Here is a 25,093-nt window from a genome sequence, read left to right as displayed (position 1 = left end):
TAAGAGTTATGCTGAGAATTAAATTGAGGTTGGATTGAGGAACAAAGAACTAATTGGCACCTGGTAAATCCTCAATACAATCCAGCAGTTGTTTTTATTTTTTGTTTAATAGTGTGTATTTATATTTGGTGCTGGGATTGATTATATAAGTTTTTGCCCTTTTAAGAAGTGATTTGCTCTTACTAGTAGGAAAAAAAACCTCAGATATTTTATTATTGATTTAAAAGGAACTTTAAGTTATTTTAGTTTTAGCCTTAGTAAGTAAAATTTAACTAAAAAATTCAAACCAAGCACAAATTGATATTTTGCATGAAAATAGTTATATGTATTCTCTTAATAGACCTCTGAATAGGGTAAGTATAGTTTACTTATCCTTCTATTACTTATCTCACCCCTAAAATAAACTTCACATCAATGAGGATCAGAATGTTATTATCTGAAAGGCAAGACTGGTCATATTACAACATCCATACATTTCAACAATTTGAATCAGAGTAATTTCTCATTAATGTTCAAGGAAAACCAATAAGTGTTATTCTGATAAGCAAACCACAGCTGAAATTAAGCAGATTAGTCTGATTTAAACCACTTTACGTAAACAATAGACACTTGACCATTAGTATGTGGTGGAGGAATCCTGAAGAGTGCATAAGCAAATCTTCCTTCATGTATCATTGGGCACAGGCAAAAATGGAAGAAGAATGTGAATAAATTGATTATAGTACCCAAGTAAATATCCATTAGATATCATTCTATAAGATTCTTCCAGGCCCTTGACTCCTAATAATCAACGAGTAGCAGGCTTTCATTTTGGAACTTAATTTTGAGATTTCATTCTGCATACAATTGAAAATATGCATGGTTTTTGTTGTTTTCTGTGGTTAGATAGCTTTCAAAAATCAGCACCATCTGTTCTTTTAAAAGACTTCACTTGCCTTTGATTGTGTGGAGTCATGTTGTTTACGTTTCAAGACAGGAAAACATTTCATTTTTCTGAGAAATGAAAATTTCATGGACTGTGTTAAACACTATATTTGATCAATATTAGCTTGAGAATGTTAGGAATCTAGATGTAAGGATGAAGCTCACATATAACATTAATATCATAGGTACTGAATAATTCTTCACATAATCCTAAATGATTTGGTGCCAGGCTGTGTTCAGTAGAGCACAGTTTATATTACACCAACTGGACTGTGTCTAAAAACATAACAATATTAATTTTCTTCTAGTAGAAGATATATTTATTTTAAAACATTGTATTATCTAGTATTGTCTATTCTTAAAAAGTATTTAAATTAGGGTTTTTTAAATGAATATCTCTACTCATGGAATGTAGTGATCATGAAATAAAATTGTATTACACATTTCCTCATTGTATACCTTTGGAAGGTAGCTATAGATTTTTCATTTTCAATTGTGAAGGATCACACGCCCCCATATGTTTTCAATTGTTTCCCAAGAATGATGGGAAATTACTTTCCCTGGTGATTTGGCCAATTAATCAAATAGTTCCAACACTAACACAGATACCTTCTGGAATTCTATTTGTGATACTTGAGAGACTTGGAAAGAGATTCCCTCTGGAATTATTTTCTACCCAATATAATTGAAAGGAAAAATAGTTTAATTCATGTGTCAACTCCAAATAAATATTTTTTCTAGGATACTATGGTTTATGAATAGTTAACATGTCTCTCATTCAGTCAGGAAAATCTTCAAGGTACTCTCAAAGTGTGAAAAAGACCAGTTAGTAAATCATTTTTGGAGCAATATAATGGAAACAATTAAAATATTTTATTCTCTTAATAGTAATAAAACCACTTGAGGAAAAATAAATTTGTAAATTTGTTGACGAGAGTACCACAAGAGCTTTCATTTCCTTTTGTACTACCTAAGCATTAAAATGAAAGATAAAAGCCTGGCGCAGTGGCACACGCCTCAACTCCCAGTGGCTCAGGAAACTGACAAGGGAGGATCGGAAAATTCAAAGCCAGCCTCAGCAAAAGAGAGGCACTAAGCAACTCAGTGAGACTCTGTCTCTAATAAAATACAAAATAGGGCTGAGGATGTGGCTCAGTGTTTGAGTGCTAGTGAGTTCAATCCCTGGTGCCCACCGCGCCCCTCCCCCCAAAAAATCAAAGATAGATAGGAAACTAAGGATCATAACTTTATTTTTTATAAAACACTTTAAAAATGATGTTTTCTTAAAATAACAGGCTTTTCTTTCAGCAGAATTATTCAAAATATTTAGTTCCCTGAAACTATGAATTTGAATGTGGATATGCAGATGATTACTTTCTGGATTAGGTTTCCTTATGTTTCTGGGAGGTAGACAGTGTGGTTTTTTTCTTCGTTTTGTAAACATTTGTAATTTTTATATGGTGAATGATGAAGGAGGAATTTACATCTTAACTGTTCTAATTATAACTTGTACAACTTTGGATGGCATCTACTTAGTTCTTTTGTATTTTTTTTTTTAAATGTATGAGGAGGGCGAATATCTAGAACTCAAACAGGGGAGAATGTGATAGAACCAGAAAGATTTCCAAATTTAAATTATAATTAGCAGTTTAGCCAAAATTAGTTTTATTTACTTGTAATTTCAAAAATGTATTATCTATTGGCACTATAAATGTTTTTCAGTTGAGGTTTAGCCTTTATATTATTAGCATAAAGGAAGAAATGTTAATTTTTACTAGATGCCTATAACAAATAGTGTCACATAACACTTTTATCTCCCCTTGTCTACCAGGCATATCTACCTGATCTAAAACTTACCCTTCTGATCTAGGCTTATCAAGTGTTCATTTTCTCTCTGTTAAAAGAAAAATAGACCAGGTGATACCATCCCCTCAAAAAAGTCCTAGAACCACCTATGACAGCATAAGTTTTCAGACAGAATATTCAGAATGCCCTACTGGAGAGCTATTTTTATAATAAGAAATAGAAAAACAAAGTACAGACCTGTAGAGGTTATCAGAGTAGTGTAGATCTCTTTGCAGCTTTTAGGCATACTTTGGCAGTGTTCAGTGATTGGCTGAGGCTCAGTTGCTTAGTTATCGGGGTATACTTTCTAGGTTTAGTTGCAGCATGCTTTCACAGCAAGCCAGGCTGCTGTTCAGTACATTTGGAGGCCCCTTTGGCCAAATGTTATCACCTAAGTATAGGAACAGACTTAGGCCAAACTTATTAACATCTCATACTTTTCTCTTCTTTGGCTACTTTGACTCCTCCTTCTTTATTGTATTATGCATAAGAATTTAAATTTGGCTATTTTGGGTTCCCTTTTTCTGGAAATCTATTAAAGGTTTAATAGCTGTTTTTATGCTACAAGTGATTTCTGATTGGTAAATTGAGTCTGTATCTGAGCAGCTCTGATTATGATGGTGTTACAAGAGATACTGGTTTTTCTGCAGTATGAGATGTTTAAGCCAGGATAACTCTTGGAAATACATATAGTGAGTTCCTTTCCCTGCCCTTGAGCTCTGTTAACTGGGGGATCTACCAGCATAATTGCTGAACAGCTCTGAGAGATTCTGGGAGCACTTACCTCCCTAGGACAGGAGCAGGGTGCTGCCTTGATGGCAAGTTGTTTCATACCTTATATCCTTCAAAGTAAATCTGATGTCAGGTGCCTGTGAGAGTCTCCAGAGCTTGGATGTTTAGTTGGAATCAAAAAGTCCCTCCACTCCTTGGCAGGCATTTCAAATGTGCCCTCAGAATAAAAATAGAGAAATCATACTAAAAAGCTTAGTATAAAAACTAGCAACTCCTCTTCACTGTTCCACAATCTTGTAGACTTCTCCCTAGACCTGTTCTGATCCCTCCTTCCATGTAAATAAACAATATAATATACGAATGTCATTCTTTTTCTGATTACAATTTACTGACATTTGTTGCCTTGCCCTGTTGGAGATGAAAACTGGTCTTTTAATGCCACTTTCACTTTTCTGGTTCCATCCTCTCAATATTGCTGCAGCAAAAGTCTAAGTTTAGGGTTGGGTGTGTAGCTTGGTGGTGAAGCACATGATTTATGTGTTGTGCAAGGCCTGGGGTTCAATCACGAACACACACACACACAGTTCCTTCACTAGCCAGCGTCATGTTGCCATGGCAGTGTAAGAATTGCTCGTGGCATAACCTAGTAGTTTGATTAAACTTACTGTTTTCCACATTTTCTTTTGTGGTGCTTAAAGTTAATCTATTTGAATTTTAAAAAAATTGCTTTGTTTTCTTGATAAGAATTTTTAATTTTTCCTTACAGTTTTCTCTGGCTACTGTAAGATTTCTGTTATTTCCAAAATATTTAAGAATATTATTCAATTATTAATTTCTTTTTTTCTGATGGAGATGGACCTCCCTAATATCTCCATCTTCTGCTCTAATCTGAACTAGTTGCTGCTTCCTTGGGCTTTCCCCTGCATATGGGAAATAAAGAGATTACATTTCTGAAACTTTACTTTTTCAACTCTCACATTATATTGTTCTGTTTGAGAAATTTAGTTCTACACTGAATAATCATTTCTCCTTAGTATAGAAGGTATGCTCTTTCATCTAGTAGAATTTGTTCCTATTCATAAGGTATTGTTATCCTAGAGCATTCATTAGTGATATCCCTTGTTTTTTTCTACTCAGTAATCATCTAAGTGTTATCATTCGTCAGTGTTTAGTTTAAATGTTGTTGGGAAATAATTTTCCATAGTTTTCTTGTGTTCTATATAACTTGGTAACACACATCTTGTTTCATTGATTTTTGTATAGCGCCCAACCTTGAAACACAGGCATAGCATCTCTTTCACAGTGAGCAAGCATCTTTAGTATTTGTTTAAAAGATTTAAGGTCTGTAAGCTCAAGGTTTTTCTGTGTGTGCCAGTGTCCTGAGGCCCACCTCCCCTTGCCTTTTGAAAAATTTTGCTTGAAGAAATGCTGCCTGTATGGATGGTATTCTGGCCAAAGGAATAATAGCAATCAGCTTTTTGTCTGTGTTCTAAGAGTCTTGTATCTCTTGTCACCATTCATGAAGATATATCAGGTTAACTTATGAGCTTGCAAAGAGGCTAAAATTTTACATCTTCAGAATTCTTTTTTTATTCATATTTTTAAATGGTGCATAGTAATTGTACATATTTTGGAGGTGCTTTATAGTTCTTAAATCTTACCTTCTCTTTAAAAATTTCCTCACCACTAACCTGTAGTATTTTCCTCCTCTTGCCATTCACTTGATTATATAAGCATTTATTTATCTTTTTCTTGTTTTCCTATTCCAAAGACATTTTACAATGTAAATATTTCATATATAGCAAAGTGCAAAATTTATTAGTTATGCAAAATTCAACTTTAGAAAAAAATTCTAATTGAATTGATTATGCGGTAAGTTTCTATTAAATTCTTTTGCAAGGCACAGTATATAGGGGTGGATATGCATATTAAATGTAACACATTATATGTTTAACTGTGCTGTATACATTATAACATTACGTATTAATGGTAACACTTATAGATAGATGTTTTGCCTGAAAAGAGGGAGATCATCTTTTGTTTGTGTATAATTGCCCTAAGATATTTATCAAGGTATATTTTATGTATAAATAATTTCTGTTTTCAGTGACATTTATAAATTGCCATTCATTTGGGTAGTTACTGTATCTGAGACACCATGTCATACTTTTGACTTGGATTTACCTAGTAGTCCCAAGAGGAATAAGTTTTTATTGTTCCCATTTTTCAGAAAAAGAGATGGACAAAGAAAAGGTATATAACTTGTCCAAGGCTATAAAATTGGGAAATGCTAGAGTAGTATTTTAAATTCTAGAATCTGAATATTCAGATTCAAGAATTTAAAATACTTTCCCAGTGTTGATGATCGAACTTAGGGCCTTGAACATGCTAGACAAGTGCTCTACCACTGAGCTATGTGCCATATTGCCAACTCTTTTCTAAAATTATCATTTTTATTTTGAAACAAAGGACTCCCTAAGTTGCCAGGCTGGGCTGAAACTTGTGATCCTCCTGTTTTAGCCTCCTAAGTAGCACAGGAGTGCTCCATTGAGCCTGACTCTGAACTCTATGCTCAAAAAATTGTATACTATTTCATATGGAAGTTCTTTAACACTGTCTAGTTTAAATTAATAGTGTGGTGCTTAAATATTGATTTAAGGTATACAACAACTGAGCTTCATTTGCTATGGTTACAATGGAATTCAATGCATAAATCTTGCTAAAAGTAGCTGTGTTCAGTTACAGCTTTAAGAAAGTACCAGACAACAAAATAAAACCATATAGGAGCTGATATTTACACATCTAAAAGTTGAGAAATTCTGAGCTGTGGTTCCCACAGCAACTGCAGCTCAGCCTCAGGGCAGTCAATGTTGCAATCCAAACTGAACACCATATGCAGCCACATGATATAATATTCTACATGCTCTGGGGGGTCTGGTAATGGCCACTGTGGGAACAATGAATGCGTAAATTATCAGTTACTGGTTTATCACTGTAGTTGGGGGCTTTTCATTTATGTGGCAATTTCATTGCAACATAGGTGTTTCAGTTGGTGATACATCTTGGTGGCATTTCAGTGCTGCTTAAATTATTAATGAATCCCGAAACAAAATGTCTTGTAAGATTATTTTATGTCTTACATCTGGTTTATAAACAATCGTGTTAGCTCTCTTCCCCACCCCCACTCCCAATGGAAAAGCATCATTTTGGGAGTTTGTGTTTACATTCAAAGTGCTGTTCCTAGGCAGGTTCAAGATGCTGTTAACCTTTGAGATGTAGTATGTGCTGGTGCTTAAGAGAGATAGATGACTAAGAAGTACATATTAGAGCCTCTCAAAACGCAGGATCATCAATCTTCAAGTAGCCTGGCTCCATGCAGTGCACCACCATCCGGGATGTATGGAGCACTTCTACAACTCACCAACAAGCTCAGTGCATTCTGCTGCTTATTTTGGTATATTCTCAGTAGAATTAGCAAGAGGACATTATGAATCATTCTGCCCAAATTTAGTATATATTCTGCATTGTGTCTTGACCCCTAGTACTTATCATTTTATTGATGGATCTCTCTCTTGATGGCATATGCATTGCTACTGGGAATCTCTCAAATACATGGATAAATTTAACATTTTTCTCAATGGTAGACTCTTTCATAATATAAGTGATTTAATAAGTTCATAGTAAAATCATTGTTGCCCAATTTGTGCAGTAGGAAAAGAAAACCCTAACAAATTGTATATATACATCAATTTTAGTTGTAAACATCCAAGAAATAAAATAAATAAATTTTATGTACTTACCTTGGGGCATCCCTAGAGATTCCTCGGGATGATTTTGCGTTAATTAGGAAAATATTTACAGAGTGTCTAACAGGTGCCAGACAGTGTGGATACTAGGTAAAATACACATGGGCCTTTTAACCATTGTGTTTGGAGATCTGAATATTTTTAAACTATTATAATTTGGTAAACAAGACCATGATATCAGGCATGGTATCAACTTGAAAAACCAACTTAAGTATTTGTGAAACTCCCTAATGAAAAGGCAATGGCTAACATTATAAATTAAGGAATATTTTTAGGTAGCATTTCATTCATTTTTATGAACTACCACATTTATTCCACATGCACCTTTTTCAGTTTCAGCATACTTTATCCAGTGTCTATAACACACTGGAACCTATTTTACAAAATATTTTTGATGGAGGAATAAAAATGGTGAGGGTAGATGCTGATTGTTTTGCTATTTGTTTTTGCTTGATATGTAAAAGTAAACAAACATGATCCTTCGTGGCTAAGATGTTAATGTCTTTATGAACACCTCCAGGATAGTCCATTGGCTAAGGTAACTTCTTGTGAAATTTCCCAGGATGAAGTATTCTATGTCTGGGATTCTGCTTACGACATGTTCCAGTTGACATGCTGAGTTAGGAGAGGAGGGATTCTCAAATAGTGACTTCAAAGATTTTGGTAGTGGTCATGGATTATAGTTTCTCAAATGTTTTGATCTATAAACACTTTTAAACATGCATCCCCAGAGTCACTCTTATTTATTTATTAGAATACCATAACATTGTAGTAATATATAATTATTTCCTCAAACATATGTCAAAAGAAGAGAAGTTAAAATAATGAGATGAGAAAAGTGGCATGAAAGTTCAGTTTTCTTTCCTTATCCCAGCAGTATAGTTTTTAACTTCTGGGATATGCTAACTTCAGATGCTGTTGTTTTAAAATTCAACTCACACTCACACCCATCTTACTGAAGGTCATTCTCCCTAGAGGAAAGACCTAGTTAACTTGATCATACTGACTATTAGACTGGGGTTTTATCCTGCTTCCCTTTCACATTGTGGAAATGAACCTAACAGTGTGCTTCTCTTGTGTCTTTGCTGTCTCCAGGACGAGGAGGGGACAGAAGAAGACAGTAGCCGTGTGGAACCAGTTGGACATGCTGACACTGGTTTGGAGAATATACCCAGCTTTTCTCTGGAGTAAGTTACTGATGGTTTTAACTATATTTGTTATATACATGTAGCATCATTAATTGCAGCAAGTATTCCAAAAGCATATGGCATGCGGAATGTTTGTGCTTAGTTAGGAAACATGCCCTGCTTTGATTTGTTTTTCCCAAGAACATCTTTCATCTGTTGAGTTAATTACGTAATGTGAGCAGTGAAGCATGGAAGTTCTTATGTACCTGTCCTGAGTTTCATGCCGTGGCAAATACTATTAAATTAGAACATTAAAATAGTATTTGATTGAAAATGTTCATCATGTTAACAGCACTGTAAACGCTTTGTTTTCAGATTGCTTTGTCAGTATTTTGGTTATTCGTTCTTCAACTTTGTTAACTTAAAAAAAATTTGTCTATATGTTACATGAAAAACTAGTTGGATCACATCAGCATTAGTCAGTATTGTGGTGTGTATGTATATGTATATATATACATATATATGTATTTTTAATTTGAAGAAATAGAATATCTCAAGACATTTGATTAAAGATCATAGATCAGGGACTTTAAACATGATTTGAAATACAAAAGAACAAAATATTTTCCAGTAGTATTATAACACTGTGATTGTTGTAATTATTGACATGTTAAAATGGAAGCTATTCTCAGAACCTCAATATCTTAGAGCAGGTAAGATAGTCATACAGGTTTCTTTCTTTCAATGTGGGTAAAGTTGGTGGTGTAGACATTGATATTATATCTCAATTCTGTTTTCTCTTTGTTTTTCCAAGGTAGGGCTCTAAGATAATAGTGATATTAAGCAGGCTCTAGGATCAGGTTATGATTAAGTATACATCAATTGGCACTTAGAGTATTTCCACTGGAGACATACTTGCTGTGCCATATTTCTTTTTAGAACAAATAACAAATTAAAATAATAAATTGAAATAAGTTAAATTTATTTAAGTTGTACCATTCTTATTTGCTTAGCCAATTATTAAACAGGTGTTGAAATTGTTAGTAATCTCTGAGAGAGAGTATCGGTAGATAGAACCCACACTTGAAAGGCTCTCTCAAAACAAATTAAGAAATGGTGACTGAAATATCATAGAATAGTGGGCAGTAAGGACAATTAGGCTATCCTCTGCATGGTCACCCACAGGGGCAAAATCTTTGACCTCACTGGATCAATGATGAGACAAATGTCAGAGTACTTGGTAAATTATCATGTGCTGTATAGATACAGCCGATTTATTCAGCTAATCTTCAGAGTCTATGACATAGATATGCAGATGGAAAATTTTCAGTGGAAGTCTCAAGATTTGATTTGCAAAGCATGAGTTTATATTATATGGAAGAGCATGGTCCAAGAGAAATGGTTCTGTGTTGTTTTTAATGTAGTTATCTCTGATGATTGCTCTCCCTCCATGCCATCAGACTAGTGTTCAGGTATGTGCTGTTTGACGTGGCCTTCATCACCATGCTTATATCCTCAATTATGTGTGTATATGCCTGTATACTTGGTGGGATTTTTGTTTTGTTTTCTTTTGTTGTTTACTGTGTGTCTGTGTTGTGGCGGTTTTTTTGTTTGGTTTGGTTTGTTTACAGTACACGTTCATGCTCCCTCATTCATCATTGTCTCACAGTGATATGGTAAAGCTCGTACAAGTCCCCAACGATGGAGGGCCTCTGGGAATCCATGTAGTGCCTTTCAGTGCTCGAGGAGGCAGGTAATGTATCTTGGAGGTTTTTAATTGAATCATAATGTGGAGTGGTTTTTTTTTTTTTTTTTCCCTTCATTTATGCTCAGATATAGAGTGGTGTTGACTTCACATATGCTTAATAGAAAACATTTTCACTTGGGGGCAACTGCTGCTCCATTCATACGTATGTATCCTAATCACAGAACGTTCTTAGCCTAATGAAGAGAGGCTTTACAGGCACAAGAAGAAATTGTGCATTTAAATTATCATAATAAGTTTATTGTTCATCGAATCTAAGCTAACATTTGACTTTGCCGTGAATTGATGGCATTAGTTAGAATTCCACCTGGAATTGCAAAGTTTAGGAGATCTTAAAGCATTTACCTGGAAAAAATTCATGCAGTAAAAATTACCTGGATAACTTGGGTGATGATTAATTTTAAATTTGCCTTTATGATTATTTAGTTCTACAATTTTACTGACTTAGATAATTATAAAATACCCTGTGAGTTTGAAATTTTAGAAAATGAAGCATGCTGGAGATTTATCCCTTTCTTGTGGTTTCTAACTCCTTCATTCACTTTAATCTCCAAATATTCAGAATTTCAAAATGGTCCAGTGTTTGTTAATCGAGACTTCATTATGGTACAGAAGATACATCCTTAAAAGCTGCATGTGTCCCATGAGATTCCTTAATTCTGATCCTTTTTCTTTTCCCCTGTGAAACCATAATTGTAATCTTGGTTTTAATATATTCAAATGTGTGAATTGATTTTGGCAATAATGCCTGGTGGGGATCCATCCTGGACACGTGAAATGCGTGGCATTCTTCCCCAGGAACTTAATCTCATGTTTGACTCAGCAGTTTTATTGCAGTCTCTCTTATTTGCCTATCTATTGATTACCTTGTTAATTTTTGGCATCTTAATTTTTAATTCCTTATTTCTTTTATTCTTTTAACCTTATTGTTTTTCATCTACCCTTTCTTTTCATGGGAAGAGAAAAGGGGAAGTTGGAAAGTAGCCTGAGAGACCAGTGACTGAACATTGAGACCAGTGTCTGAGAACCTAGACAAGTGACTGAGTGACCAGGAGCTTAGACTGCCAACCCGAAGCCTTAGATACAATCAAATCCATGATCAAGGAATTATACATTTCTAGTGTCTTTAAAAAGACAGACGAAGTATAAATTGCATTTGTATGATTAAATATGTACTTTTTGTTTTTAATGTAAGTAGCTGAGCAATCTTACCACCTTTCTTTTATGTTACTAATTTTGGCAAGTCCATATTTCAGTCCTTTGGTAAAGCATCTGATTTATGGAATACCTCAAAGCTGAGACTCTGTTTTTCTTAGAACTCTGCTGGAGTACAATGAATCTTGAATGTTGCTGCTTTATACTAGTACCCGAAATTCACCTTGAATTTTTGAGTGGTATTACATTCAGAGTTGTGATTGCTTTCATTTTTTCTCCTCCTTTCTTTTATTTTTATTTTTGAACTCTAAAGGAGCAATAAAATTTCTTCAAAGAACTTTCAGTTAAACGGTTTTCAAAGTAGACCTTGTCTTTATTTCCTTTAAAAAATATGTTAAAAAAAAACTTAAGAATTTCTTGAAAATATTTTATGAATAGGAGACAAAAAGGTAAGCAGGTAAAATGGATTATGGCTTCCCAATAGTAATGTGCCTTAAACTATCTGTGAAACTTAACTCATAACAAATGAAATTAAAGTGTTCATGTACCAGCTTCAAACCAGTATTTCCTTTACAAACATGTCATTTTTTAAATCATTTTAAACATATTTACTACCTCAACATTAAATGATATTAGGATGAAATAAATATTACATGAAACACTTAAAGCAAAAGGGGAATAAGATAGGAAAATACACCTATTATTTAGATTAATTCATAGGAAGACTTTGACAGAACCCAACATGGCCTTTAGTTGCTGGTTACCATGGTGTTCAGTTTTGATTCACTGAACATATTCAAGTGGTATAATATCTCTTTGCAGAACTAAAATTTTTTCTATAGCTGAGTCCTTTTTAAATTACTATTAATTTGGCACTTAATGAAGAAAATATTGTGCAGATTCCCTATATATAGACAAAAACTTATTTAAGAAAAACACATTCTTTATATGCCCTTTTTAGGCATCACCAATTTTTATATGGAAACAGAAAAATTTTTTTGTTTTGTTTTTATTCAAGTCTTGTGTTGCATCTTTAAACTTCCACCATGATAGTCATGGTTTTTCAAAGGTGGGTAGACAATGGGGAAGGAGAAGCAGGTAGGCTGCTCATACTCCCAGACACTGATCTTCTTGAGCCCAAATACACCCAGAAATGCTTCAAAGTGGGTTCCTCAAATTCAGTTGGAATCCTTTCCAAGCATTCATCTTGTGATAATTCCTGTATTAGGTGCTAGGAAATAAAGATAAATAGGAAATAGTTTTCCTCTGGGAATTTGCAGTCTAGATGGAGTGATAGCCGAGAAATCACACAATTATAATTATGTGATAAATGTTGATACAGTTATTTAATAGTGATCTGTGAGCTGAGAGAGGAAGAATTGTCTGCATTTGGTAACTGAAGCTGGCTTGTTGAGGATGACAAATTTAAATGTGATGACAGCTTATAAAGGGAGCTGCATCAACTCCATGGTGGCTGCAAGGGCAAATTAAGCAGTATGGAATAGCAGAAAGGAAGAAATTAAGTGGAACTCATGAAGAAATTGCACATACCTCTATTGGGAATACAAGGATACATATTCATGGTACGTAAGTGGAAATTTCCATGAATGCCTTCCATGGTGCAATATTCCAATCTTTCTTGGGCCTTCTCAATTTTGGAGACATAACTAATTGAATAACTCTTACTGAATACTTATTTTTATACATGTGATAAATACACATCAGTATTGCTTTCCCATTTTGATTTTCAAAGTCAAGGAGTCTAAGGTACAATTCAGAATTGGAATTATGTATCTAAGCAAAATGGAACACCCTCCAGACTATCTCGAATGTCACATCTAATTAAGGAAAATAGTAATTTAAAATTGTGAACTCAAGGATCTTGCCATGACTATTTGATCTGGAACATTAATGACAATCAGATCACCTTCCAATCCTTCCTTGGATGACCGTCTCTTGATACTTAGAGATGGTGACAGTACCATCTTCACCTTGATGATGTTTTTCTTTAGTTATCTTCCTTCACGTTATTAAAAACAATTAACTCATCTCCCTCCAGAACTCCTTAGTCACAGTTTCACATCCTTGAAATCAAGTTTCCCTCCATACCAAACATTTCATTTCACCCTGATTTAAGTGGCAAAGGTAACCTCATTTAAATAACAAATATTTCTATATTCAGAAAATTTAAAACACAGGATTTTGACTTCCTTTGGTAGAAGACCATGCTTTATTTTATATATTTTTATGTTTCTAGGACCTATTCATAGATATTGGACCATAGGATTTTAGGTATTGCTTTTACTTGGCAAAGAAATGAATGAACCCATGAATGAATGAATCCATTTTAGCTTTGACATTACTAGATTAAAAATAAAGCAGCAGTGACATATCCTGGCCTCAATAATATTTAGTGAGTTTTCTTGAGACTTTCTAATGATATTGAAAATTTGTGAATTCCTGATCTGGGATATCCTCTGCAACCGAAATTGTAATTGGTAGATACTAGATCTTTTTTTTTTTTTTAATCTGCTTAAATAAAATTAATAAACTTAATGATATATCATTAAGTCTATAAAAAGTAAGAGAAAATTGCTTGCTGAAATAGAAGTTGACCTATTAAAATTATAAAATTTTATAGTTGGTTTCAAGGGACTTAATTGAGAGATATGTATATAAAAAGATACATGCTAAGTGTCATTGGGATTTAGAGAAAGTAGAACTATTGAATGTAGCACACTGACTTGACCTATTCCAGGGACATTGTTCTGGAAATAGTCATTCCAAAAATATGTTATGCGGAAGATGCTGTATACAAGTATGCATGATTGGGTGGGAAATAGTAAATTCTTTGAATCATGATGTATTAGAAGATAACCCTGTAGAGACTTTTATTCGTCTTACTTGGACTCCAATCTAACTCGTAGTACATATTCTAAATCTTTTCCCATATGGAAACAAATATGTTTACAACATATTTATATACAGTATAGACTGCTTCTCTGAATCTTTTCTGTAATGGATGTTTGTATACATTCATCTTGATATTTAAATCTGTGGCACTTAGAATCTCTTTGGTATTACTTTTTCCTTATAGAAATAGTAATTATGTTTGTGTTTATTAATTTTACTTAAGCAGAGTTTTTTAAAAAAAGAGATCTAGCATCTACCAATGAACAAATTTCTGGTGCAGAGGATATCCCAGATCAGGAATTCACAAATTTTCTGTAAAGAGACCCTCAGGGGCATGAGTCCATGAGGTTCTGTTGCAACTACTCATATTCATAGTAGTTTGAACACTATCATTGACAAAATACAAACAAATGACCAGGTGTAATGACATACACCTGTAATTCCACTCCTGGGGAGGCTGAGGCAGGAGGATCATCAGGTTTGAGGGCAGCCTGGGCAACTCAGGCCTGACTCAAAATAAAAAAATAATAAAAATTTAAAGGGCTGGGAATGTAATTAAGTGACAGCGAACTTGCAAAGCATTTGTGAGTTCCTGGTTTTTATTCCTGTGTATTGCAAAAACAAGCAAACAAACTAACAAAGGAGTGTGGCTGTGTTTTAGGAAAGCTTCTCTTACAAAATCATGTGCTGGCTGGTTTGACTCATGGACTGTAGTTTGCCAGCCTTTGCCCTAGGGAATCAAATAAACAAAAATGCCTGATGGCCTGGAGTTTATAGTCTACTATTTGTCATGTTTAAAACTCCCTTATCTGTTTTCTGTTTATATTTGGGGGAAGCAACCATCCATATTTTTTTCAGTTTCACTTACTGGTTGACAAGAAAGCCTTTTGTGGCAATGGGCTGCTATTTTGCACATTTTCCCTTCCCCCGCCTGTTCTCAGGAATTCACAAACAAAAAGGAAAAAAAGAAATAAACAAACCCATCCACCATCTCCCAGTTAGTAAAATGTGCTCACATAATTCTTTTTAGGACCCAATTCTCATGTAGGGAGAAAATCAGGGCCTGGTGAGATGGTGCACCATTGTGGATATAAATATGCCTGGGTGGGTCTGGGTGTGTTTCTGAGTTTCTGCAATTTGCCTGTGTTGGCAACTGGTCTAATTTCTCATTACTTCTCTTCTTAGGATGATTATTTTTTTAACCTGTGTACTGTCTTTTGATTTGTCTGGTTTTGACTTTTTTCCCCAAGTAAGTTTTTTACAACTTAATATTCAGAGTATCAGATGAAGCATTCACATCCTTAGGAAAAGCTTCTTTAAAGAGCTAATGTGCTGAGGTTTCTTTTATGACTTCTCCCTTTTACACCTACCTATTGCTTACTTACATTATTGTCCATAAATTCTCCTATCGTTTAAGCCCCCCTAAATTCATATGCCTAAGAGAATATTTGTAATGTTTGGGGGTTTTGTGTTGAAATAAAAATGACCCTGTTGGAAAATGTGCATTCTGTATGTATTACTGTTTCTATTCTACAAAATGTATTCTGTATTAATATGAGTGCACATTAATTATCTAGGAAGTTACTGAAATATGTTTGTTTGGGGTATATTATGAAATGATTAAGTTTCCCTCAAGCTACTGTTCTCCTTTTTTTTTTTGTTAAATCTGTGGTGCTAGGGCTTTGTATGAATGCTCGGCAAGTGACCTACCACTGAGCTATATCCCCAGCCCAAATGTTCTTCTTTCTGTAAGAGTAGTAGGCAAACAATTTTTGGAAGATCTTGAGATTCATTTATTTAATTATTTCAGCAAAATATGAGTTTGGCTCTCTGGGTTATAATTTACCTGGTTGTTATTCAATTGTTATTTGCAGAGGGGTTGTTAGGAACAATCTGGAATACCTGGATGTAACCTAGCTCTGTCTTTATACTATGATCAGGTTAACTTCACTTAGCCTCAGCCTCTATGTGAAGTGATGGGAATCATGACTTCTGTATGGTTTAAATAGGACAATAAATGTAATTCATTTTACAAAAGAATGTGGCATTGACAGCTAATAAAAATGATTAAATCATGAGAATATATTTTATCTTAACATTCTATTATATACCTTAGAATTCTTTCCAATATTGCTTGGTATTCTGGTTGTCTGGGGAGGTAGTGATTTGTCTACACAATTGTGGAAAATGATTTTTTTCCTATATCATGAAACTAAGAGAAAATTTATTGTTACATTTTAAATTTGAGAATCTCAATACACATTTGTTTAGTTAATTGGGTACATATGTTAATAAGACTTAGAATCAATGTGAACCTTATGGAATTAGCACAGAATAAATATGCTCTTGAACTCTGAGTACTTAATTCATTGCTTTTGAAAAAAATACAATTTAAATTAATTTAATTGGTCAATAGTCTTTTGTCAGAATATTTTGTGCATAATAACGGACAATAATCTGTTGGTTCAGAAAGAAAAGTTTGCATTTTACAATCAGATAAATTACGTTTTTTTTGAATGTAGTGTGATAGTATCTATCATTTCTGCCTGAATCTGTAGATTTCTCCACCTCCGGCCCCCCACCCCCACCCCTTTCCTGTTGTTTGTATTGGTACTTGGGGATTGAATACAGAAAACCTTAATGGTAACTGAGCTATATCTCTAGCCCTTTTTAAGATAGGGTCTCACTATGTTGCCCAGCCTGCCTGGAACTTGTAATCTGTTGCCTTTGGAGTTGCTGAGATTTACAGGCTATTTACAGAATTTACATAAATTTACAGATTTATGTGCCACCACATCCAGCTAGAAATTGTACATTTTTATTTACCTGTTTCTTTTTGGTACTACCTTTTCTCGTCCATAAGCTTATCTCTCTTCTCCTCCCTCCTCCCCTCCTCTCCTCTCCTCATGGGTGCTAGACAAATACTCTGTGTAACCACAGAGTTACACCCTCAGTCCAAAGATTTTTTGTTTGTTTGCTTAATTTTAGTTGTCTTTAAACTTTCTTGTGCTGCAGTGGGCTCTGTCATTGACTGTGGTTTGGGGGATCATGTAGGTAATGCTGCCCCCCTCTCCCACTCCAGCACTCTGGGAGGTGACAGATTTCTTTTAATGGGATCCTGTTCTGCCCATTCATACTCTGCCTTCACTACAGTTGTGGTGTTTACACTGTGTCAGCTTTTATTAAGATGAATTATGATCATTTCCATACAGCTGGGTGGCAGTTGTGGGAGTTTACATTATCAAAGCAAAACTCAGACTTACTCAGCCAATTTAGATGTCAATAAAACATTTGTTACTTATTTTCAGTTTTATCATTGGTTGTAATTTATACTTAGATTTGAAAATGTTACCATGTGTGACTGAGTTTATTTTAATTAAGTGTATAATTAGGCTAATGAACCTTGTAAAAATGTAGTGGTGCAATCCTTAATATAATCTAAGCAGTTAAATTTCTAATTATGCATCCAAAATCATGTACAAAGATGCAGCATTTCAATGGCTTGCTTTCTGTGACTGTAGTTTTACTTTGACTTTTTAAAGAGAATTGTTCAAGAACTGTGAGGAAAGACTTGAAAGAAATGTCTACACAATTGCTTATTTTTGTTTGTTTAGGAAAAATATTTGGAATGGAAAAAGATGTAGGAAACAGTAGAAGAGGAGGAATGTTTGAGACTAACCAGAAAAAAAATCCATTTGCTTGAAAAGCATATAAACTGAATAGGGTTTACATTGGATTTATAGGGGAAGTGTGGTAGGATTTTTTTTTAACCTATCTCTAAGCTCTATGGTTATTTCTTCATGAAAGTGACCAGTGCATTAATAAATTAATAAAGTGCATTAATAAATACATCAATTTTTTCTTTCTTTCTCTCTCTCTTTTTTTTTTTTTTGGTGCCAGGGAATGCCCTGGGGCACTTAACCACTGAGCCACATCCTAGCTCTTTTTATTTTTTTGTTTTGAGACAAGGTCTCCCTAAGTCGCTGAAACTGGCTTTGAACTTTCAATCCTCCTGCCTCAGCCTTCTGAGCTGTATAGGCATTCGCCTCATGCCCAGTCCTTTTTACTTTTTATACAGTAGTCTCTTCTTTTGATGGAACATGGTTGCCCCCACAAGGAACTCTGGCACTACCTGCCAGTAGCAAAAACAATTCTCTCTACCAGTGCCCAGACATGCCCAAAGGTTAGGAACCTGGCTGACTTCAGGGACTCTCTATGATAAAAGTGTTGTGGGAGCTGCTGTATCACAGATGGTAAATATCCACTGGGTTGATTTTGCAGAATACATACCTAAAATTTGCTTTTAATGTTCCTTTGATATAGCTTTTAAGTTTAAAGTGATAGGTATAGAAGTAGAAATATTATATGCTTGCCCCTACATATTTTATGGGAAGCTGAATGTGTGTTATTGCTACTTCCATTTGATTTCCCCTTAGAAGTTCTTTTCCTTCTCAGTCTGGCTGTTATCAGTTCAATTTTCTTGTGAGTTTTTTTTTTTTTTTATCATCATTCATTTCTATTCCTTTTGTAATCATTTTCACCTACTGGAGCAAATCAGATAATTTTGTAGATCGTACCACTTTACTTTTTAAATTAATTCATTCTTTTTGAGAGAATGATTCTAATAGTGTGGTCAAGTACTTAGAAATCAGCAGGCTACTAACTTCACCTTAATTCAGTCTGTTCCTTGATTCTCTGATCATTTGCTGTGTCACTCAGGGTGAAGTTCTTTGTCCTGTGCCCCCTCCCCCCTCCATCATGTCTATGAACCCCAGTGATGAGTAAAAGGATTCTGAGTTATTTGCATCTATTAACGTAATGTTAGATTCTAAAGTCTTGGTTAATAAATTTCCATTATATTTCTTGGAAATGTGCTATTGTATTTATTTATGATTTTTAGCACTTTTATTGTATATTTGGATTACTGATGGATTTGGCCATATAAGAGAACCTATTCAGAAAGACAGTCATTATATAAACAAAACATGGCATGCTTTTTTACTAATAGGAAAACAATATCTAGATAAACACAAACCATTGACCTATTTATTTGAAAAGAACATTGATAACACTTGTAGAAATAAAATACAAATTTCTGAGTTTCCTGGTTTTATTTATTTAGTTTGTTATTTAGGGATTTTTATCTTGCTATGTTTTCCATGCTGGCCTGGGATGCCTGGGTGCAAGTAAGTCTCCTATTTAAGCCTCCCATGTACCTGGGACTGAGGACATGCACCAGTGCACCAGGCATTTACACTGTTTTAAAGTGTTGTAAATACTGAAAGGATCTATTGAATATAAATTCACAAATTTTGGGAAATTAGTAGTTAACTACTAAACAAGTGTCATTAAATACAGTCAAAGTATGTTTCCCTAGAAATTTTATGTGAGTTATTTTGGGTTACTCAAAATATTTTGGAGTACTTAAAAACATATTTATTAGTAGTCACTTTTGATCATAGAAATGGAAACATGTAAGAAAATTACTTATGATTTTTCTCAATTAAAACTAATCAACTGGAGTCAATCTTGGAGCAGTATATTTTTATTTCAGGGACTGTATTCCTGCACTTTAAAAAGGTGTTCTAAGTCTGTAGAGGTAGGTGGTTTTTAGCAACAGGTGTGCTGCATCACATGTGTGGCTATGTTATGATTACCTATGGAGAGTTGAGGCCTCTTTACCTTTAAGATGTTCTTTTCATGTCTGCTTTGAAAGTCAAGTGGCCAAGTGAGTTTTTCATATTCCAGTGGTATCAGTATCTGATTTAATTTGATTTCTCACATAGATCTTTTCCATTCATCATATTATAGATATATATTATTAATTTCTTTGATTCCTCTGTAAGAACACTGCAATTGAAGATAGAAACAAGTTAAATAATAGGGATGAGTAGATTGTGGTATGATGATATTTTAATATCTTAATTTTGGTGTCCTATGGTGTGGAATCTCTCTTTTCCTAATATGGACTGAGACAGTTAAGTTGCTCATGCAGGTAAATATTGTACTTTATTCTTACATTGAGTTGTGATAATTTTTACAGTTATAAATCCAATGTAGTAGAAGGTAACTAAAATCACCTACATGATTTATTTACTTATTTTTACTAGTCATTAATATTTTTAGATTCTAACACAAATAAATGCTAATCCTTCATTGATGAATTACAAAAGAGAATTTCAGTATTACCTCTTTTTAATATTCTTGTACGTTGGTAGAATTGATCTTAGTATAATGGCTCTTTATTATCTTTAATGATAAGCATTAGAATGAACTTGATGATTTTATAAATACTCATGAAAAAAAAAGGTTAAACTACAGAATAACAAGTGAAATGAGACTTTTGCTTCAATTGCTTTCCATTCTGTGGCGTCTGTAGTATAAATGAAAACAGCACTGAATCTGAATTCTGGTCACTAGCATTCTATTTTACAAAAAGCTTGTTAGAAATATGAGACTTGTTTGCCTCCGCGAAACTCAATCATCCATTCATTCAGTTGTCATTTATCAGACCTTACTACCAGCTAAGTGCTTGAGTGCATATTACTAAATCCCATCTCCTTGATCTTCTAGGAGCTTGCAATGCAATAGTAGAGATAACTTGTATATACAGGAGAATGAGATAAAGAGCCATAGGAAAGATATGCCTACTGCTTAAGTATAGAAGAAGGAGGTATCTATTTGGGTATATTTCTAGTGGGAAGCCTATACGTAATCCTGCAAATTGTTATTCTGTTGATAAATATATAGAAATTACTGGAAATTATGGCGTCTTTAACTTCAAAATATATGGGTTCTAAATTCTAATATCTGAGCATTTTTTTGCTCCTCAATGAGGATTATGAAAAAAAGTGCAAACTTAGAAAGTTTCAAAAATAATTTCACCTAAAAATTCATATTTAATCATGATACAGAATTTATGCCAATTACCAAGTAAAAAATAGCAATCACACTAGGTTAAAATTCTTGTTGCTTCTGCATCTTAGGCATTTATTGTTTGTTCTGAGATATATTGAGTGTCCTGTAATTTAAGAAGTTAGTTGCCCCAGAGCAAGCATATTAATAATTTTTTTTTCCATCTGCATCTTGGAAAGTTCATTCAAACTTCTCTTTTAATCTGAAGTTTTAGTACACATATGAGAACATCAAATAGTGACTGACATTATTTGAAACTCTTGCTGACTTTTTTCTGTTTCTCTTTAAATGGAAATATTAGCAACAAATTACTTCCTTTACTGGGTAGTCCTAGCCAGGTCTGGTACTCACAATCTTAGATTCTATTAAATTCAAGTGACATTCATGGAGAATCTATTATTTCTAAAGTCTTTCCTATTACCTTCTGAAACCTTTAGTGCCATGAGGTTAGCTGTTCCTGGTTAACTTTTCTTTAACAGAAAGGCAGAGGTTGCCATCAGCAGTGTACCTGCTGGCTTAAAACAGAAAATTACAAAAGCCATGCACAAATGTGGGCTCATCCAGCTCCACATTGTGGTACCCTCCGACCCATTAGGCAAGCTGTGTTTGAAGCAGTTTTCAACATACACTATAAAGATTTTACTGTATGAAGCTTGTTTCAGAAATATAAGCCAGCAAACGATTTCTTATATTTATTGAAATGGTGCATTTCTACACATCATTTAGACAGTTTTGATTTTTGTCTTTGTATTAATCATAACTTAGTGCACCCCTTTATAAGGGAGTCTTTCTAAACATGATATCAGCATTAAAGTAATATGACATTGTGCATGGTGGAAATATTCCATGTGTAATAATTTGCATCCTTAATGTTCCAGAACCCTGGGTTTATTAGTAAAACGATTGGAGAAAGGTGGTAAAGCTGAACAAGAAAACCTTTTTCATGAGAATGATTGCATTGTCAGGATTAATGATGGTGATCTGCGGAATAGAAGATTTGAACAGTAAGTGTGTGGTGGCTGCACTGTGGTCCTTTTCTGCTTTAGGCATGATGGAGTATAGTCAGTTGAAAAGCTCCAAACATGTCTGCAATCTCTGTGTACTGTACTTGTTTTCTGCCACCATCTAACTTTTAACAATTTAACCAAACTCGAGGTAATTAACACCATTAGACTGTATTTCAGAATGACCTCTGACCAATAGAGCTGGTCTTGGAATAATCTGAGCCCAGTTTAGGTTATACAGTGATGCAGTTCTGTTGCTTCTTCACATTTTGAGAAACTGAGCAATGTGCTTATCCTTTAATTCACATTTTCAATTGTTGTACGTAATGTGCCTTACTATAAAAACAAACAAACAAACAGAAAAAGACCACAATATTGTGTCTTCAATTTCCTTTTTCCTGACTGAGGACCTTATTCAATTAAAAACAAAAAGTTGGCCAGTTCCTGTTAAAGGGGCATGTGTGAGCAGAATAATAGTGAAGAAGAACCATGGCTTTGAACATTTTAGGCAAGGACTCTATCGCTGAGCTATACATCCCTCCACTTTTTTGGAGGGTGGTGGTGGTTGTGGTGGTGGTAATTCTTGTTCTTGAGATTTTCTTGCATAAACAATCTTGAATTAATTTTGCTGATAACTGATAATTTCTATGGTTTCCCAAGTTTATTTCTAAATTTATTTCTCTGAAAACTCAAAGGGCTCCTTTATTAGGGAAATATTTAATAAATTTTACAATTTGTATAGATTGTCTCCTAGGGAAAAGGCTGCATTTGATTTCTATTAATATTAAAATTAGAATGTCCCTGTTGTTCTTAAAACTGTTGTTTAATAATTTACAGTTGAGAGAATACTATTGTATTTTGTCCATGATCATAGATAATTTTGCCATTTTTATTTAGAGAATGACAAATTTATATTTGGAGACATAGCTCTGTTTACATCAGAGCTTGCAAACTTGGTTAATAAATGGATTATCAGAATTTTGCTTTTCAGTTTCAACACTCTGTCAGTTCTTATTGCTTAATTAGTATACTTAATTAAGCTCATAATATCTTCTAGTCTGCTGGTCTTAATTTGCTAATCTTCCATTCTTTCTCAAACCCAGAGCACAACATATGTTTCGCCAAGCCATGCGTACACCCATCATTTGGTTCCATGTGGTTCCTGCAGCAAATAAAGAGCAGTATGAACAACTTTCCCAAAGTGAGAAGAACAATTACTATTCAAGCCGCTTCAGTCCCGACAGCCAGTATATTGATAACAGGAGTGTGAACAGTGCTGGGCCTCATGCACTGCAAAGAGCACCCAGACTGAGCCACCCACCTGAGCAGATAGAAGCTCACCCACGACTACCTCATAGTGCACACCCCTCCTCAAAACCACCGTCAGCCCCAGCTCCGGCCCCACAGAATGTATTTAGTTCAAGTGCAAGCAGTGGTTATAACACCAAAAAAGTAGGCAAGAGGCTCAATATCCAGCTGAAGAAAGGTACGAGCTATCTTATTTTTCTTTGAAATTGCTTTTAAAAGTCAACTGACTAATCCAAATATTTTGAGTTGATTGTTTATTTTGTAGTACCCAAGGCCTTGTACATGCTGGGAAAATGTTATAATAAGGAGCTACATCCCCAGTCTAGCACCTTGAATTTGAACCTAGTACAATGTGAAAGAACTGATATACAAAGATTAAAAACAAAACAAAGACCTTGTTTTTCTAATGAATTAAAAGCTGTATTTTTATGCTTTTCATATTCATTTGCTATGTAGAAATTAAAAATGAAAATTTTAAAAATTAAGACTTCATGATATAACTTTATGAAAAGAAAGTATCAGGTACTGTTGCAGTAAAATTTTTGATAATGAGTGGAAAATGTTTCAGGGCATGACCTACCAAACAAAACCAAAGTGAGAATTTGATTGTTTTGGCAAATATGGCCCTCAAAGAGGCCTCTAGAGGTTGTCTACCTCAGTTCCAGATGGGGAATGACTGGTTTGTGGCTGTTAGTTGTTTGTGGTAGGTTGCCAAGAAGTCAGGTCTTGTCTCCTTGTCTCTTACTTTTCCAGAATACTACACTGCTTTCCCTCTCTTCCCCTTCCTTCCCTTCTTCCTTCCTTCCTTCTTGGGAATTAAACTCAGGCTCTTGCATGCTAGGTAAGTGATCAACCACTGAACTATATCCCCAATCCTTTTTTTGATTCAGAATCTCTCAGTTGCCCAACTTGTTTGGAGCTTGTAGTCCTGTGCCACAAAGCCCACTCATTGCTTCTCTTTCCTAAGGTGAAAGGTATTACTAATAGTTTGTACACTGTCATTTAAGTGTCCCTTTTCCATAGATGGTGGATCCATGTATATAGGGAATGTGCTGTTCCTGTTTGCTGCCTCTACAGCTCAGAGCAGTCTGCTGGAATCCACTTTCTGGTTTTCAACTGGTAAACAGAGCACTGAGATATACTTTGGCTGTTCATGCTCCATTATATCAGATGATTTTGATATATTTTTAAAGCATGTCTTTTGAAATAGTGTCATTATAAAAAATATTTTTATGAGCTCACCCAACTCCTGAACTTTGATGGAAATTAATCCATAGAGTAATTTCCTCATGTCACATGGCTGTTGGCAGAAGATTCCTGTTCGAATGTTTTCCATATCCTGACATTCAGACAATCTTCTTTCTATTTGGGGTAGCATTTACAAGGTTTTAAGCTCTGCAACTGCTATTTCCTTTCTAAGTCATATTCTTTCTTTGAACTTTTTGTGAACCACAAGTTCCTTATTTCTGGTTACTGATTTTCAAGCTCCAAATACTTGGTTGACATGATCAGGAGTTGAAAGCTTGCCTGCACCACTTGCAAATACAGAGCCTATCAACAGAAACCCTCTCTAACTGTTAATTCCCAAATGATAGAAAT

At 34.5% G+C, this 25,093-nt stretch overlaps 1 protein-coding gene across 24 annotated transcripts in view; it reads left to right on the top strand.

Annotated features, from left to right (window-relative positions):
• The window catches only part of Pard3 (par-3 family cell polarity regulator), a 667,456-nt gene that overhangs the window by 379,645 nt on the left and 262,718 nt on the right, over positions 1 to 25,093 (top strand). For all 24 annotated transcript variants that reach the window (XM_058580585.1, XM_046448315.2, XM_046448314.2 and 21 more), the window contains 4 exons: positions 8,403 to 8,494; positions 10,104 to 10,187; positions 22,061 to 22,186; positions 23,290 to 23,672. In XM_058580585.1, coding sequence (XP_058436568.1) covers positions 8,403 to 8,494; positions 10,104 to 10,187; positions 22,061 to 22,186; positions 23,290 to 23,672 — 685 coding nt within the window. The remainder of the gene's footprint in view (positions 1 to 8,402; positions 8,495 to 10,103; positions 10,188 to 22,060; positions 22,187 to 23,289; positions 23,673 to 25,093) is intronic.

This window comes from Marmota monax, unplaced genomic scaffold (genome assembly GCF_021218885.2).
Source record: "Marmota monax isolate L192 unplaced genomic scaffold, Marmota_monax_Labrador192_F-V1.1 WCK01_AAM20220418_F8-fsc00066, whole genome shotgun sequence".
NCBI lineage: Eukaryota > Metazoa > Chordata > Mammalia > Rodentia > Sciuridae > Marmota > Marmota monax.
This window is presented reverse-complemented; position numbering and strand designations above follow the sequence as displayed.